This window comes from Rhodnius prolixus, unplaced genomic scaffold (genome assembly GCF_049639745.1).
Source record: "Rhodnius prolixus isolate KJV_2025 unplaced genomic scaffold, Rpr scaffold_4, whole genome shotgun sequence".
In the NCBI taxonomy this organism is placed as follows: Eukaryota; Metazoa; Arthropoda; class Insecta; order Hemiptera; family Reduviidae; genus Rhodnius; species Rhodnius prolixus.
In genome coordinates this window covers 283,526-302,925 of record NW_027411614.1, presented here as the reverse complement: position 1 = coordinate 302,925, position 19,400 = coordinate 283,526, and the positions used below count along the sequence as shown (strand labels likewise).

Below are 19,400 nucleotides of genomic sequence, written 5' to 3'. Positions count from 1 at the left end.
TTTTCATCGGCTGTTGATGTGCTGGATGTGCGTCGTCATTCACATCTTCTCGACCTTCTGTGAAAAGCTTGTACCACTTGTAAACATTTTTTTGACTCAGTGTACTCTCACCGAACGCCACTCTCAACATTTCAAGTGTTTTTGAGCACTTAATTCCATTTTTTACACAAAATTTCATGCAAATTCGTTGATCCATTTTTTTCGACAGAAGAAAATCGCCGAACTCGCAAAACACTTGTCTTATTTATGCCTCTAACATACAAACTAAACATGCTATATAGCTACAACTTTGAAAATATGTTCGAGACAAGTGTACCAACATAAAAAAAAAAAACAATCGAAATTCGAATGTACGTAGCCCGCGAAATTTGAAAATTCACCTTATTTTTTGAACATACCTCGTACACTGCAGGCAAACTTATTAATCTTACCTCTGATGTTCGAAAGAAAATCCAAAAAATGGTCTGAATGAAAAACTGTATACAAAATGCCCATTGTTCCCCGCCCACCACTCATCTCATGAGAGATACCGAGGCTTTAAAACAACAAATCCGGCTAAAGTTTGCCAGATGCCAATACAATAAATTAATAAAGTAGTAACAGGACACTAGGGTGCATGGCGACTCAATCGCCCAGTACACTGGAATAAACCTAGAAAGTTCTGGAGTAAAGATTACCAGATGCCACAATCTCCGGTAGGGAGAGACATTTGACCTTCCGAAGACGAGAAATCAAAGTTTTAGAATAAACTGGACACACCACTACAAAGTGCCGCACAGTCTCATTGGACTCACCACAGCCAGCGCAAATTGGCGAGACTGGGTAAGGCCGCATTTGTAAAAGCTGGGTACGCTAAATTCGCATGTCTACTGGTACACCTGACCCAACTGGCGGAACCGGGACCTGCTAAAACTAACTATAGCCGTTTTTGACATAAAGCATCTAGTTTTTTTTTTTAAATCTAATTTCATAATTCAAAAATTAATTATTTTGAACTTAATTAAATTTAAATTATGCTTTTATTTGAGAAAAACAAGATAGACAAAACCTATACTAACATGAACGCCACATCAGAAACTACCAATAACAAACCTGGCCTCCCTCAACACATCAACAATTCATCGTTTTGACAGATTTTATGGAATTCCAAACTGCAGAACGATCAAATCGTACTGCAAAGGTTGTACACTGTGCTGTACAAGTTGCTACAAAAGTTCAGTATACTAAACCAGAACAGAATGTTGTAATGCAGATCGTATGATATCGTATGAAGTGTGGGAATCTTATAACTGTCTTAAGAATGTTTAATATCAATCACAAAATTCTTCACATAGTACAAAGATCATTAGAGAAAGACGTAGAGCCGGAAAGAAAACTTGGTATTCCTCTCTTTTCTTCTGTTCAGAGACAGAATAGTGACAGTTAAGTGTAATATTCCTGTCAAGATGGCGCTGGAAATTTAATATCAAGGTTGCTAAATAAAGTTAATTAATTCTCAAGTATTCAATGTAATATTCTTGATTTTAGAATTTAAGTAAATTACTTTAAACACTATGAATTCAACCTTAATGAATTACGCAAAGAAAGTGCGTAATTAAATTTAAATTACACTCAATATTTTTGGATTCAATCAATTCTTGGTGAAAAGTCAAAATGAAAATCTGTACGATTAAAATGCTTTCATTCTCGAAAAGGAAGAAAAATATAAAAACCTTCCGTTTCTATCTATTTACCTTTTCTCTAGTATCAAAAGAGAGATTGCCAGCATTAACCATATTATCGAGGAAAAGATCTGCAACTTGTTCTAGACTGGAAGCTTCCATATCAAGAAGTACTGTGCCGTTAAGTAGTAGACTTCTTAATTCAAAAAGCGAATGTAATGATAAAGTAGCCACATGGGGTTTAGACCATCTATTACCACCTTCTTCTACATCTTCTTCAAATTTTATCCACCTGGAAGTTTATTGTTTTTAAGATTATTAGTTTCAAAAAGTAAATTGTCACAAATAAAGATATTTTTTGTTTTTGTTTAATGAAAGTTAATAACTAATTACAAATACAAAAGGTTAAAAGCAATAAATGTCATTTTGGTTTTTCTTATATTAAAAATTAGTTTAATTTTTAGTCTTTTTTCAACCTACTTTAGGGAACGCTTTGGATGCGTTAAGAATATCATTTGCAAAGATCTGTAAAGCTAATTATGTATTGTGGTACTGGGTTCGATTCCCGGTTTACTACATATTAAAATTATAATACTTGCAATGACTGAATGAGATCTTTTTCATCTTTCACATTACGAACGAGAATGTTATTTAATGGTTAATAAAAGAAATTTACAGTAAAAACAAAAATGTTTAGTTTCTTTTATTATGTTCTGTTCGTTTATTATATTGTAAACATTTATTTAATGTTAAAATTCAATTTTTTACCAGCGTTTATCCTAAATTCAGTTATGTACTTGGGTATCGACCCCGGCTGACGGAGTAATCCAAGATGTATAGTATTGTTATTTGTATTCTGTATTTTGTACATAAATGTATTTATAAAAATGCTATTAAAAATAAAAAAAAAAGAAGAAGAAATTTATAGTAAAGTATGTTTGCTAGCCGCCTCCGTCCAAGACACCTAATTCGGTAGTTGGACGTAAAGCCTGCCTAAAAAAACTAGCCATTACTTTACGTAACTTAATTTTTATTTGCAAAGAAAAAGGATAGAAAAAAAAACCTGCAGCGAGTGAAGAAAGTTAGTTGAAGGACGTGTTTAAGTATTTAGTGTCTGGAGGGAATGGAAGGATGGTAGGTGGCTATTTCGCGGCCCAGAGTGGGTCAGAAAATTCAGCTGACAATTTTGACGATAAAGGAGCATCCAGGGATTATGGAAGCTGTTCCCCAAGGAAGAGAGAGTCGCCTCTAGGTTCTCTGGAGTTTCTTTGAGTAGTAACTACAGGACAGACGTAGAGTAACATCCTTGCCGTCTCTTGCTGGTTAGTGGTTAGTGCTGAACAACTTGTGGCCAGATAAAAATTTAAATTCAGTAAAGCTCAAGCTTGAATAAATTGGTGCCACCAACTCAAAATATAGCTCAATTTACCGATCTACTCCTATTTTTGGGAATTTTAACGATCCCTTAAATTTATACCTCATTTTAGTAAAACCAGGTTTATATGTGATATTCGACAGTTGTTGAGAATTTTTCAAGCTAAAAAAACTTTATAACATAAATAGAACCATGAAATATCAATTGAGTAAAAAAGAATTTGAAATTCTAGCAACATATTGTCCGTAATTGTTTAATAACTTAAGTCTTTAAAGACTTAAGTACTTTGTACTTAACGAGATGACGAACGATCCCTTCTCAGGGTTATACTTAATTTTTAATAATATAGATAAAGTTAACTGTTTTTATGAGTATTTTTTACGTTTGCTTCAGAACTAAAACTTGATGTATTACAAATAATAGCAATTATTAATCGATAAATTAAAAATCATAACTTCCATAAATTAATTATAATACTTGCATTTGACTGAATGAGATCTTTTTCATATTTCACATTACGTAGGAGAATAACAAAAAACAAAATACTACGTAGATAATTCACTAATTGCATTCCATTGATAAATATAAACAAACGCTCCATATTATGTAGATGATCCATTTTCAGTTCTATTTTGGATGTAAAATCACGTTTTCCCTAATTATTGAATTGTAAATTTTTTTAAAGGCTTACCAAAGAATACTAATTGGTTCTCTCAACTATGTACAAATTTTAATTTAAATTGAGTAGCTGACGCCTAAGTTTAAAATGAAATTTTGTATTGCATCCAGATCTTCGTTGTTCCTTATAAATTTAGTTTCTAACAGACTTTGCACAAAGACGATTGAAGAGAGAGAGCTATTGATTCGCAGACTATCTTTCTGAGGATATCAATTCGCTTCACGTTTTACATGACTGTTTCCAAGCTGTCTAATTGTCATTTAAATGTTGAACGATCAGACAATGGCTAGATCAGTCCTTGACAGTTTGTCTGAAACGTAAATTTAATCTATTGTTTTGTGAAGATTGCTTAGACATTTGCAGGAGTACTCAAGGTAATTTTAAAGAGAGAGTGAGTGAGAGAGAGATAAAATGGATGTCCATATCTGCTCTCAGAGCGAACAGATAAAGTGGAAGCAAATTACCGTTTGAGGCTTCATTTAATTGAACCATTCTGAGTCTGATAGGTGTAGGTCATCATAGCAAAAATAACAATTCCTTCTTTTCGAAGAAGTCACAAGATTGTTGTGTAGAAATCGCAGGGCAAAGAGGGAGAACGTTCAACGGTAAGTTACTCGCAGTTTAGCCCGAAATAAATCTGTAATTACTCCAATAATACCACAATATGGCTTTTCAGAGACAGCAGGCTAATGGAGCATATGATCGCGTCATCCCTGCATGGATACCCTGTGCAGGTTTCTTTCAGAAAGATAAGGCAATCATCAGTTGTAGTTATTAAATAATTATGTTAAGGAATGTATGAGACTAAGAGTTCGATTCTTCGGAACAAACCAACTCTTGTCTTCTTAGCTTTGCCTAAGACTCGCTCTTAAGTCTATAGAAGAATAGTCTTCTAAGCCAATCAAAATGACAGAACTGGAATTTAGTGCCGCAATAAAATATTTGAGTAACGAGGGGGCCATTGGAATAATTGGCCAACGCCTAAGAAAACTAATTTTATCTTTTTTTAAAAAAATAAAATGCAAAAGTTACAGAAATCTTTCACGTTTCAATGATTTTTTTTTAAGATCTAGTTCTTTATTTTTCACAAAAATTTCCCAATCGAATCCTATAAAATGTTATTTTAAATTCAACATTGGTTTGAAAAAATTATTTTCCATTGCTTTCCAGCAACCTCACCTAGCAGTTTCCTTCCAAACTGGAACCTCATCACCTTCCACCTGTACCAGTTCTTCCATTTCGGAGAAAAGTGGATGACTCTCATGTGTTGTATCATCTGCATCTTCTCCAAGAATAAATTGTACCCTTTGTGCTGGTGGAGTAACTGTAACATACAATTTTCGGATTAGTTTCTCTTCAAAAATAAATCCACACATAATTTATTATAGTGTGAATTTTTTTAAATAGATTTATTAGGAAATTAATTACTACATTAACTAAAAAAATGTACATCTTCCTATATTCCCCAGTGAAGTCATTTAAATTAATTATAAAAAAAACAAAAGAAAAATCTTTTTTTCGGAGTAATTCGAACCTTCAACAATAAATCTTCTAAAAATATCTGTTCATGTATTTATTTATTTTTAATCACGATGTCTTACATCATACATTTGAGTTGTTTCGTTCTTCTTCAATCGTTCAACGTAAAATGAATATAACTCCTCGGTTGGACAAAACATTTGTTGAGGAAAAAAACAGCAAATTATGCTAGATTGAATTTTTAAAGATTCTTTATAACCGAACATAAAAAAAACTGGATTAAGGAAGTCTAACCCAAATTCTACATCTCTTCCCTAAAAACTAAATTTCGAAACCGAAGGTAATCTACAATTTGGAATTCTAGGTTAGCGAGGAATCGGTCAAATAAAAAACAAACTCGTCTCTTTGCCAACGTTTCGACAAATATTTGGTCCTCTTCAGGGCGTGGCTATGCGGGTTGGTTGAGTTACAGAAACTAGCTGAGTTACAGAGTTGTATTTTATTTGACCGATTCCTCGCTAACCTAGAATCCTTAGTTTAATAATTTACGGTCACGAAACCTATATATTCATATTTGTAATCTACAATTTTTTAATAAGTATAATTAATAAAATAATCAATTTTGATCAAGTTTTAATTGAAAAATGTTCAACTAGCAGTTTCTGAAATATTTCTGCGGCAGAAGATGTACATATAAAGCAAATTGTAATTAAATTAAAAATTTAATTGTAACAAATAAAAATAAAAGTGTATATATATATATACCAGAAGAATTACAGGAAAATTTATTAGTACTTTTGCAGTGTAATATTGAGTGCTTTGGTGGTTTGATGGACAAAGGCTTTGGTCGGAAAGATTGTAAAGTTACAAGAATTGAGATTGATAGAATCCCCAAGTTTGGAGGACTTAAGTTTTCTTTAAAAAAAAACTTCCCTTCAAGTGTTCAAGTTCCTCGCTTAATCACTAGCCATTACCTAAACCTTAGATAGTGAAGGTACTCTGCCAGATAATGGATACTCAATATTCCACACCTCATACCAGAACAGATATGGCTGATGATCTCCCTGTGATTGTATCAAGTGATTAGCCTCAATAGCATGCTCAGTTATCATAGCCACCAGAACTTCAAACCTCTTTTTTAAAATCCAGATCGAACAAATACCTTGCAGCTTCCAGTTAAATATCTCCTACTAATAACTGGCAGAAACTAACTACGATTTCGTGGCCAAAATACCTCCCTTCATCATCGTGACCGTACAGAAATCACAGTAGTAGAAGGAACTAATTCGGAAGAGAGATCCACTCGAATGATCATTGATTAGGGTGACCTCAAACCTTTTCTTGCATTATTAACCCAGTTCTGGGAGATAACCCTGCCTAAAGAGATATCGCGGTAACAGGCAGTACACGATTTATGAAAACAGCCAGCAGCCTCGGGCTCGACAAAACAAAAGTATGTACTTTCTAATTGCTTTGAAACGATAAATGGCACTAGGTCTTCGTTCTAACTTGGGATGAAAACTAACGCAGAGGTTAATCTGATTAACAACAAGATATAGCGCTCTCGGTTCCAAATACTGTCAGTTTCTTCGACTTTCTTCCAACCTCTTAAGAACACAAAAATGAAGGAAATTATGCGTGGATTTAAGTGGTTATTAAAATCATTATTAAATAGAACATAAGTTTAAGCAGTGACCAAGTGCCTAAGGCAACTTAACTTACACAAGCTTATCTAAAAATAAAAACAGAAGCCAAAAACCCTAGAAAACGTACATATTATTAAATAAAATACTCTCAGTTAAACTCAGTTAACCATATCTGTTCTTTAAAAAAAAACAAAAAAAAAACAGCGTCTACTTAAACCTAAATGATTATACTTATTGCCATAACTTATTTTAAGTAAAAGCTTATTCCTACGGCATTGATTATTTTTTTTTACACTTACCATGCTGAAAAAGCAGCATCGAAATAACTTTATTAAATTTACATGCTAATCTAGTACGAGCAGAATCATGCAAAGCCCTGTCAAAAAAATTGTGAACTCCGTGATGCTGATTGCTGTGTCGTGAGACCTACTGCAGCGAATCCTACCAAATGGTACGCTTTGGATTAAATAAAAAATGTACATTAAAATCACATAGAGACATAAAACATATTCTTACTAATCGCAGGAAACAATAAGAAAAATAAATCTAAAATGATAGCGTCAGGCGAAGATGTGTGTAGGCAATTTTTAACAGTCTCAAATTAAAGACTTCAAATGGACCCAACAAAAGTTATCACTAAATAAGAAGGTTCAAAGGTAAGCAATATTGATATTGGTGTTATATGCTTCAAATTTCGATTTGCTGTAACTCCTGTTGTATTGGTGTTATCTCTGCGAAACTATGTACAATTATAGTACTACTTTACCTCTATAATTATGCAAAGTTGCAGCTTTCTATCGCCATTATTAAACGAGATATAAGGTGATGAAGTTTGGAAGGTTTTACATTTGCTTCAAATTTCGATTTGTTGTAACTCCTGTTGTATTGGTGTTATCTCTGCGAAACTGCGTACAGTTATAGTACTCGTTTACCTCTAAAATTGTGCAATGTAGCAGCGTTCTATCGCCATTATTAAAGGAGATATAAGGTGATAATTTTTGGAAGGTTTTACGTATGCTTCAAATTTCGATTTGCTGTAACTCCTGTTGTATTGGTGTTATCTCTGCGAAACTATGTACAATTATAGTACTACTTTACCTCTATAATTATGCAAAGTTGCAGCGTTCTATCGCCATTATTAAAGGAGATATAAGGTGATAAAGTTTGGTAGTTTTACATATGCTTCAAATTTCGATTTGCTGTAACACCTCTTGAATTGGTGTTATCTCTGCGAAACTATGTACAATTATAGTACTACTTTACCTCTATAATTATGCAAAGTTGCAGCTTTCTATCGCCATTATTAAACGAGATATAAGGTGTTGAAGTTTGGAAGGTTTTACATTTGCTTCAAATTTCGATTTGTTGTAACTCCTGTTGTATTGGTGTTATCTCTGCGAAACTGCGTACAGTTATAGTACTCGTTTACCTCTAAAATTGTGCAATGTAGCAGCGTTCTATCGCCATTATTAAAGGAGATATAAGGTGATAATTTTTGGAAGGTTTTACGTATGCTTCAAATTTCGATTTGCTGTAACTCCTGTTGTATTGGTGTTATCTCTGCGAAACTACGTACAATTATGGTACTCGTTTACAAAGTACAATTATGCAAAGTTGCAGCGTTCTATCGCCATTATTAAAGGAGATATAAGGTGATAAAGTTTGGTAGTTTTACATATGCTTCAAATTTCGATTTGCTGTAACTCCTGTTGTATTGGTGTTATCTCTGCGAAACTATGTACAATTATAGTACTACTTTACCTCTATAATTATGCAAAGTTGCAGCGTTCTATCGCCATTATTAAAGGAGATATAAGGTGATAAAGTTTGGTAGTTTTACATATGCTTCAAATTTCGATTTGCTGTAACACCTCTTGAATTGGTGTTATCTCTGCGAAACTATGTACAATTATAGTACTACTTTACCTCTATAATTATGCAAAGTTGCAGCTTTCTATCGCCATTATTAAACGAGATATAAGGTGTTGAAGTTTGGAAGGTTTTACATTTGCTTCAAATTTCGATTTGTTGTAACTCCTGTTGTATTGGTGTTATCTCTGCGAAACTGCGTACAGTTATAGTACTCGTTTACCTCTAAAATTGTGCAATGTAGCAGCGTTCTATCGCCATTATTAAAGGAGATATAAGGTGATAATTTTTGGAAGGTTTTACGTATGCTTCAAATTTCGATTTGCTGTAACTCCTGTTGTATTGGTGTTATCTCTGCGAAGCTACGTACAATTATGGTAATCGTTTACAAAGTACAATTATGCAAAGTTGCAGCGTTCTATCGCCATTATTAAAGGAGATATAAGGTGATAAAGTTTGGTAGTTTTACATATGCTTCAAATTTCGATTTGCTGTAACTCCTGTTGTATTGGTGTTATCTCTGCGAAACTATGTACAATTATAGTACTACTTTACCTCTATAATTATGCAAAGTTGCAGCTTTCTATCGCCATTATTAAAGGAGATATAAGGTGATAAAGTTTGGTAGTTTTACGTATGCTTCAAATTTCGAGTTGCTGTAACTCCTGTTTTATTAGTGTTATCTCTGCGAAACTATGTACAGTTATAGTACCAGTTTACCTATATAATTATGCAAAGTTGCACCGTTCTATCGCCATTACTAAAGGTGATAAAGTTTGATAGTTTTACAAATGCTTTAAATTTCGATTTGCTGTAACTCCTCTAGAATTGGTGTTATGTCTGCGAAACTATGTACAATTATAGTACTACTTTACCTCTATAATTATGCAAAGTTGCAGCGTTCTATCGCCATTATTAAAGGAGATATAAGGTGATAAAGTTTGGTAGTTTTACATATGCTTCAAATTTCGATTTGCTGTAACTCCTGTTGTATTGGTGTTATCTCTGCGAAACTATGTACAATTATAGTACTACTTTACCTCTATAATTATGCAAAGTTGCAGCATTCTATCGCCATTATTAAAGGAGATATAAGGTGATAAAGTTTGGTAGTTTTACGTATGCTTCAAATTTCGAGTTGCTGTAACTCCTGTTTTATTAGTGTTATCTCTGCGAAACTGTGTACAGTTATAATACCAGTTTACCTATATAATTATGCAAAGTTGCACCGTTCTATCGCCATTACTAAAGGTGATAAAGTTTGATAGTTTTACAAATGCTTTAAATTTCGATTTGCTGTAACTCCTCTAGAATTGGTGTTATGTCTGCGAAACTATGTACAATTATAGTACTACTTTACCTCTATAATTATGCAAAGTTGCAGCGTTCTATCGCCATTATTAAAGGAGATATAAGGTGATAAAGTTTGGTAGTTTTACATATGCTTCAAATTTCGGTTTGCTGTAACTCCTGTTGTATTGGTGTTATCTCTGCGAAACTATGTACAATTATAGTACTACTTTACCTCTATAATTATGCAAAGTTGCAGCGTTCTATCGCCATTATTAAAGGAGATATAAGGTGATAAAGTTTGGTAGTTTTACATATGCTTCAAATTTCGATTTGCTGTAACTCCTGTTGTATTGGTGTTATCTCTGCGAAACTATGTACATTATAGTACTACTTTACCTCTATAATTATGCAAAGTTGCAGCGTTCTATCGCCATTATTAAAGGAGATATAAGGTGATAAAGTTTGGTAGTTTTACATATGCTTCAAATTTCGATTTGCTGTAACTCCTGTTGTATTGGTGTTATCTCTGCGAAACTATGTACAATTATAGTACTACTTTACCTCTATAATTATGCAAAGTTGCAGCGTTCTATCGCCATTATTAAAGGAGATATAAGGTGATAAAGTTTGGTAGTTTTACATATGCTTCAAATTTCGGTTTGCTGTAACTCCTGTTGTATTGGTGTTATCTCTGCGAAACTATGTACAATTATAGTACTACTTTACCTCTATAATTATGCAAAGTTGCAGCGTTCTATCGCCATTATTAAAGGAGATATAAGGTGATAAAGTTTGGTAGTTTTACATATGCTTCAAATTTCGGTTTGCTGTAACTCCTGTTGTATTGGTGTTATCTCTGCGAAACTATGTACAATTATAGTACTACTTTACCTCTATAATTATGCAAAGTTGCAGCGTTCTATCGCCATTATTAAAGGAGATATAAGGTGATAAAGTTTGGTAGTTTTACATATGCTTCAAATTTCGATTTGCTGTAACTCCTGTTGTATTGGTGTTATCTCTGCGAAACTATGTACAATTATAGTACTACTTTACCTCTATAATTATGCAAAGTTGCAGCGTTCTATCGCCATTATTAAAGGAGATATAAGGTGATAAAGTTTGGTAGTTTTACATATGCTTCAAATTTCGATTTGCTGTAACTCCTGTTGTATTGGTGTTATCTCTGCGAAACTGCGTACAGTTATAGTACTCGTTTACCTCTAAAATTGTGCAATGTAGCAGCGTTCTATCGCCATTATTAAAGGAGATATAAGGTGATAATTTTTGGAAGGTTTTACGTATGCTTCAAATTTCGATTTGCTGTAACTCCTGTTGTATTGGTGTTATCTCTGCGAAACTATGTACAATTATAGTACTACTTTACCTCTATAATTATGCAAAGTTGCAGCGTTCTATCGCCATTATTAAAGGAGATATAAGGTGATAAAGTTTGGTAGTTTTACATATGCTTCAAATTTCGATTTGCTGTAACTCCTGTTGTATTGGTGTTATCTCTGCGAAACTATGTACAATTATAGTACTACTTTACCTCTATAATTATGCAAAGTTGCAGCGTTCTATCGCCATTATTAAAGGAGATATAAGGTGATAAAGTTTGGTAGTTTTACATATGCTTCAAATTTCGATTTGCTGTAACACCTCTTGAATTGGTGTTATCTCAGCGAAACTATGTACAATTATAGTACTACTTTACCTCTATAATTATGCAAAGTTGCAGCTTTCTATCGCCATTATTAAACGAGATATAAGGTGTTGAAGTTTGGAAGGTTTTACATTTGCTTCAAATTTCGATTTGTTGTAACTCCTGTTGTATTGGTGTTATCTCTGCGAAACTGCGTACAGTTATAGTACTCGTTTACCTCTAAAATTGTGCAATGTAGCAGCGTTCTATCGCCATTATTAAAGGAGATATAAGGTGATAATTTTTGGAAGGTTTTACGTATGCTTCAAATTTCGATTTGCTGTAACTCCTGTTGTATTGGTGTTATCTCTGCGAAGCTACGTACAATTATGGTACTCGTTTACAAAGTACAATTATGCAAAGTTGCAGCGTTCTATCGCCATTATTAAAGGAGATATAAGGTGATAAAGTTTGGTAGTTTTACATATGCTTCAAATTTCGATTTGCTGTAACTCCTGTTGTATTGGTGTTATCTCTGCGAAACTATGTACAATTATAGTACTACTTTACCTCTATAATTATGCAAAGTTGCAGCGTTCTATCGCCATTATTAAAGGAGATATAAGGTGATAAAGTTTGGTAGTTTTACATATGCTTCAAATTTCGATTTGCTGTAACACCTCTTGAATTGGTGTTATCTCTGCGAAACTATGTACAATTATAGTACTACTTTACCTCTATAATTATGCAAAGTTGCAGCTTTCTATCGCCATTATTAAACGAGATATAAGGTGTTGAAGTTTGGAAGGTTTTACATTTGCTTCAAATTTCGATTTGTTGTAACTCCTGTTGTATTGGTGTTATCTCTGCGAAACTGCGTACAGTTATAGTACTCGTTTACCTCTAAAATTGTGCAATGTAGCAGCGTTCTATCGCCATTATTAAAGGAGATATAAGGTGATAATTTTTGGAAGGTTTTACGTATGCTTCAAATTTCGATTTGCTGTAACTCCTGTTGTATTGGTGTTATCTCTGCGAAGCTACGTACAATTATGGTAATCGTTTACAAAGTACAATTATGCAAAGTTGCAGCGTTCTATCGCCATTATTAAAGGAGATATAAGGTGATAAAGTTTGGTAGTTTTACATATGCTTCAAATTTCGATTTGCTGTAACTCCTGTTGTATTGGTGTTATCTCTGCGAAACTATGTACAATTATAGTACTACTTTACCTCTATAATTATGCAAAGTTGCAGCTTTCTATCGCCATTATTAAAGGAGATATAAGGTGATAAAGTTTGGTAGTTTTACGTATGCTTCAAATTTCGAGTTGCTGTAACTCCTGTTTTATTAGTGTTATCTCTGCGAAACTATGTACAGTTATAGTACCAGTTTACCAATATAATTATGCAAAGTTGCACCGTTCTATCGCCATTACTAAAGGTGATAAAGTTTGATAGTTTTACAAATGCTTTAAATTTCGATTTGCTGTAACTCCTCTAGAATTGGTGTTATGTCTGCGAAACTATGTACAATTATAGTACTACTTTACCTCTATAATTATGCAAAGTTGCAGCGTTCTATCGCCATTATTAAAGGAGATATAAGATGATAAAGTTTGGTAGTTTTACATATGCTTCAAATTTCGATTTGCTGTAACTCCTGTTGTATTGGTGTTATCTCTGCGAAACTATGTACAATTATAGTACTACTTTACCTCTATAATTATGCAAAGTTGCAGCATTCTATCGCCATTATTAAAGGAGATATAAGGTGATAAAGTTTGGTAGTTTTACGTATGCTTCAAATTTCGAGTTGCTGTAACTCCTGTTTTATTAGTGTTATCTCTGCGAAACTGTGTACAGTTATAATACCAGTTTACCTATATAATTATGCAAAGTTGCACCGTTCTATCGCCATTACTAAAGGTGATAAAGTTTGATAGTTTTACAAATGCTTTAAATTTCGATTTGCTGTAACTCCTCTAGAATTGGTGTTATGTCTGCGAAACTATGTACAATTATAGTACTACTTTACCTCTATAATTATGCAAAGTTGCAGCGTTCTATCGCCATTATTAAAGGAGATATAAGGTGATAAAGTTTGGTAGTTTTACATATGCTTCAAATTTCGGTTTGCTGTAACTCCTGTTGTATTGGTGTTATCTCTGCGAAACTATGTACAATTATAGTACTACTTTACCTCTATAATTATGCAAAGTTGCAGCGTTCTATCGCCATTATTAAAGGAGATATAAGGTGATAAAGTTTGGTAGTTTTACATATGCTTCAAATTTCGATTTGCTGTAACTCCTGTTGTATTGGTGTTATCTCTGCGAAACTATGTACATTATAGTACTACTTTACCTCTATAATTATGCAAAGTTGCAGCGTTCTATCGCCATTATTAAAGGAGATATAAGGTGATAAAGTTTGGTAGTTTTACATATGCTTCAAATTTCGATTTGCTGTAACTCCTGTTGTATTGGTGTTATCTCTGCGAAACTATGTACAATTATAGTACTACTTTACCTCTATAATTATGCAAAGTTGCAGCGTTCTATCGCCATTATTAAAGGAGATATAAGGTGATAAAGTTTGGTAGTTTTACATATGCTTCAAATTTCGGTTTGCTGTAACTCCTGTTGTATTGGTGTTATCTCTGCGAAACTATGTACAATTATAGTACTACTTTACCTCTATAATTATGCAAAGTTGCAGCGTTCTATCGCCATTATTAAAGGAGATATAAGGTGATAAAGTTTGGTAGTTTTACATATGCTTCAAATTTCGGTTTGCTGTAACTCCTGTTGTATTGGTGTTATCTCTGCGAAACTATGTACAATTATAGTACTACTTTACCTCTATAATTATGCAAAGTTGCAGCGTTCTATCGCCATTATTAAAGGAGATATAAGGTGATAAAGTTTGGTAGTTTTACATATGCTTCAAATTTCGATTTGCTGTAACTCCTGTTGTATTGGTGTTATCTCTGCGAAACTATGTACAATTATAGTACTACTTTACCTCTATAATTATGCAAAGTTGCAGCGTTCTATCGCCATTATTAAAGGAGATATAAGGTGATAAAGTTTGGTAGTTTTACATATGCTTCAAATTTCGATTTGCTGTAACTCCTGTTGTATTGGTGTTATCTCTGCGAAACTGCGTACAGTTATAGTACTCGTTTACCTCTAAAATTGTGCAATGTAGCAGCGTTCTATCGCCATTATTAAAGGAGATATAAGGTGATAATTTTTGGAAGGTTTTACGTATGCTTCAAATTTCGATTTGCTCTAACTCCTGTTGTATTGGTGTTATCTCTGCGAAACTATGTACAATTATAGTACTACTTTACCTCTATAATTATGCAAAGTTGCAGCGTTCTATCGCCATTATTAAAGGAGATATAAGGTGATAAAGTTTGGTAGTTTTACATATGCTTCAAATTTCGATTTGCTGTAACTCCTGTTGTATTGGTGTTATCTCTGCGAAACTATGTACAATTATAGTACTACTTTACCTCTATAATTATGCAAAGTTGCAGCGTTCTATCGCCATTATTAAAGGAGATATAAGGTGATAAAGTTTGGTAGTTTTACATATGCTTCAAATTTCGATTTGCTGTAACACCTCTTGAATTGGTGTTATCTCAGCGAAACTATGTACAATTATAGTACTACTTTACCTCTATAATTATGCAAAGTTGCAGCTTTCTATCGCCATTATTAAACGAGATATAAGGTGTTGAAGTTTGGAAGGTTTTACATTTGCTTCAAATTTCGATTTGTTGTAACTCCTGTTGTATTGGTGTTATCTCTGCGAAACTGCGTACAGTTATAGTACTCGTTTACCTCTAAAATTGTGCAATGTAGCAGCGTTCTATCGCCATTATTAAAGGAGATATAAGGTGATAATTTTTGGAAGGTTTTACGTATGCTTCAAATTTCGATTTGCTGTAACTCCTGTTGTATTGGTGTTATCTCTGCGAAGCTACGTACAATTATGGTACTCGTTTACAAAGTACAATTATGCAAAGTTGCAGCGTTCTATCGCCATTATTAAAGGAGATATAAGGTGATAAAGTTTGGTAGTTTTACATATGCTTCAAATTTCGATTTGCTGTAACTCCTGTTGTATTGGTGTTATCTCTGCGAAACTATGTACAATTATGGTACTCGTTTACAAAGTACAATTATGCAAAGTTGCAGCGTTCTATCGCCATTATTAAAGGAGATATAAGGTGATAAAGTTTGGTAGTTTTACATATGCTTCAAATTTCGATTTGCTGTAACTCCTGTTGTATTGGTGTTATCTCTGCGAAACTATGTACAATTATAGTACTACTTTACCTCTATAATTATGCAAAGTTGCAGCTTTCTATCGCCATTATTAAAGGAGATATAAGGTGATAAAGTTTGGTAGTTTTACGTATGCTTCAAATTTCGAGTTGCTGTAACTCCTGTTTTATTAGTGTTATCTCTGCGAAACTGTGTACAGTTACAGTACCAGTTTACCTATATAATTATGCAAAGTTGCACCGTTCTATCGCCATTACTAAAGGTGATAAAGTTTGATAGTTTTACAAATGCTTTAAATTTCGATTTGCTGTAACTCCTCTAGAATTGGTGTTATGTCTGCGAAACTATGTACAATTATAGTACTACTTTACCTCTATAATTATGCAAAGTTGCAGCGTTCTATCGCCATTATTAAAGGAGATATAAGGTGATAAAGTTTGGTAGTTTTACATATGCTTCAAATTTCGGTTTGCTGTAACTCCTGTTGTATTGGTGTTATCTCTGCGAAACTATGTACAATTATAGTACTACTTTACCTCTATAATTATGCAATGTTGCAGCGTTCTATCGCCATTATTAAAGGAGATATAAGGTGATAAAGTTTGGTAGTTTTACATATGCTTCAAATTTCGATTTGCTGTAACTCCTGTTGTATTGGTGTTATCTCTGCGAAACTATGTACAATTATAGTACTACTTTACCTCTATAATTATGCAAAGTTGCAGCGTTCTATCGCCATTATTAAAGGAGATATAAGGTGATAAAGTTTGGTAGTTTTACATATGCTTCAAATTTCGGTTTGCTGTAACTCCTGTTGTATTGGTGTTATCTCTGCGAAACTATGTACAATTATAGTACTACTTTACCTCTATAATTATGCAAAGTTGCAGCGTTCTATCGCCATTATTAAAGGAGATATAAGGTGATAAAGTTTGGTAGTTTTACATATGCTTCAAATTTCGGTTTGCTGTAACTCCAGTTGTATTGGTGTTATCTCTGCGAAACTATGTACAATTATAGTACTACTTTACCTCTATAATTATGCAAAGTTGCAGCGTTCTATCGCCATTATTAAAGGAGATATAAGGTGATAAAGTTTGGTAGTTTTACATATGCTTCAAATTTCGATTTGCTGTAACTCCTGTTGTATTGGTGTTATCTCTGCGAAACTATGTACAATTATAGTACTACTTTTTACCTCTATAATTATGCGAAGTTGCAGCGTTCTATCGCCATTATTAAAGGAGATATAAGGTGATAAAATTTGGTAGTTTTACATATGCTTCAAATTTCGATTTGCTGTAACTCCTGTTGTATTGGTGTTATCTCTGCGAAACTATGTACAATTATAGTACTACTTTACCTCTATAATTATGCAAAGTTGCAGCGTTCTATCGCCATTATTAAAGGAGATATAAGGTGATAAAGTTTGGCAGTTTTACATATGCTTCAAATTTCGGTTTGCTGTAACTCCTGTTGTATTGGTGTTATCTCTGCGAAACTATGTACAATTATAGTACTACTTTACCTCTATAATTATGCAAAGTTGCAGCGTTCTATCGCCATTATTAAAGGAGATATAAGGTGATAAAGTTTGGTAGTTTTACATATGCTTCAAATTTCGATTTGCTGTAACTCCTGTTGTATTGGTGTTATCTCTGCGAAACTATGTACAATTATAGTACTACTTTACCTCTATAATTATGCAAAGTTGCAGCGTTCTATCGCCATTATTAAAGGAGATATAAGGTGATAAAATTTGGTAGTTTTACATATGCTTCAAATTTCGATTTGCTGTAACACCTCTTGAATTGGTGTTATCTTTGTACAATTATAGTGCTCGTTTACCTCTAATATTATGCAAAGTTGCAGCTTTCTATCGCCATTATTAAAGGAGATATAAGGTGATAAAGTTTGGTAGTTTTACGTATGCTTCAAATTTCGAGTTGCTGTAACTCCTGTTGTATTGGTGTTATCTCTGCGAAACTGTGTACAGTTATAGTACCAGTTTACCTATATAATTATGCAAAGTTGCACCGTTCTATCGCCATTACTAAAGGTGATAAAGTTTGATAGTTTTACAAATGCTTTAAATTTCGATTTGCTGTAACTCCTCTAGAATTGGTGTTATGTCTGCGAAACTATGTACAATTATAGTACTACTTTACCTCTATAATTATGCAAAGTTGCAGCGTTCTATCGCCATTATTAAAGGAGATATAAGGTGATAAAGTTTGGTAGTTTTACATATGCTTCAAATTTCGATTTGCTGTAACTCCTGTTGTATTGGTGTTATCTCTGCGAAACTATGCACAATTATAGTACTACTTTATCTCTATAATTATGCAAAGTTGCAGCGTTCTATCGCCATTATTAAAGGAGATATAAGGTGATAAAGTTTGGTAGTTTTACATATGCTTCAAATTTCGATTTGCTGTAACTCCTGTTGTGTTGGTGTTATCTCTGCGAAACTATGTACAATTATAGTACTAGCTTACCTCTCTAATTATGCAAAGTTGCAGCTTTCTATCGCCATTATTAAACGAGATATAAGGTGTTGAAGTTTGGAAGGTTTTACATTTGCTTCAAATTTCGATTTGTTGTAACTCCTGTTGTATTGGTGTTATCTCTGCGAAACTGCGTACAGTTATAGTACTCGTTTACCTCTAAAATTGTGCAATGTAGCAGCGTTCTATCGCCATTATTAAAGGAGATATAAGGTGATAATTTTTGGAAGGTTTTACGTATGCTTCAAATTTCGATTTGCTGTAACTCTTGTTGTATTGGTGTTATCTCTGCGAAGCTACGTACAATTATGGTACTCGTTTACAAAGTACAATTATGCAAAGTTGCAGCGTTCTATCGCCATTATTAAAGGAGATATAAGGTGATAAAGTTTGGTAGTTTTACATATGCTTCAAATTTCGATTTGCTGTAACTCCTGTTGTATTGGTGTTATCTCTGCGAAACTATGTACAATTATAGTACTACTTTACCTCTATAATTATGCAAAGTTGCAGCTTTCTATCGCCATTATTAAAGGAGATATAAGGTGATAAAGTTTGGTAGTTTTACGTATGCTTCAAATTTCGAGTTGCTGTAACTCCTGTTTTATTAGTGTTATCTCTGCGAAACTGTGTACAGTTATAGTACCAGTTTACCTATATAATTATGCAAAGTTGCAGCGTTCTATCGCCATTATTAAAGGAGATATAAGGTGATAAAGTTTGGTAGTTTTACGTATGCTTCAAATTTCGAGTTGCTGTAACTCCTGTTTTATTAGTGTTATCTCTGCGAAACTGTGTACAGTTATAGTACCAGTTTACCTATATAATTATGCAAAGTTGCACCGTTCTATCGCCATTACTAAAGGTGATGAAGTTTGATAGTTTTACAAATGCTTTAAATTTCGATTTGCTGTAACTCCTCTAGAATTGGTGTTATGTCTGCGA

The 19,400-nt window shown here is 33.3% G+C and overlaps 1 protein-coding gene across 10 annotated transcripts in view; it reads right to left on the bottom strand.

The window, feature by feature from the left end:
* The window catches only part of Ndae1 (Na[+]-driven anion exchanger 1), a 204,693-nt gene that overhangs the window by 30,107 nt on the left and 155,186 nt on the right, over nt 1-19,400 (bottom strand). For all 10 annotated transcript variants that reach the window (XM_074130750.1, XM_074130752.1, XM_074130755.1 and 7 more), the window contains 2 exons: nt 4,895-5,039; nt 1,734-1,953 (listed from right to left, as the gene is read on the bottom strand). In XM_074130750.1, the coding sequence (XP_073986851.1) occupies nt 1,734-1,953; nt 4,895-5,039 (365 nt within the window). The remainder of the gene's footprint in view (nt 1-1,733; nt 1,954-4,894; nt 5,040-19,400) is intronic.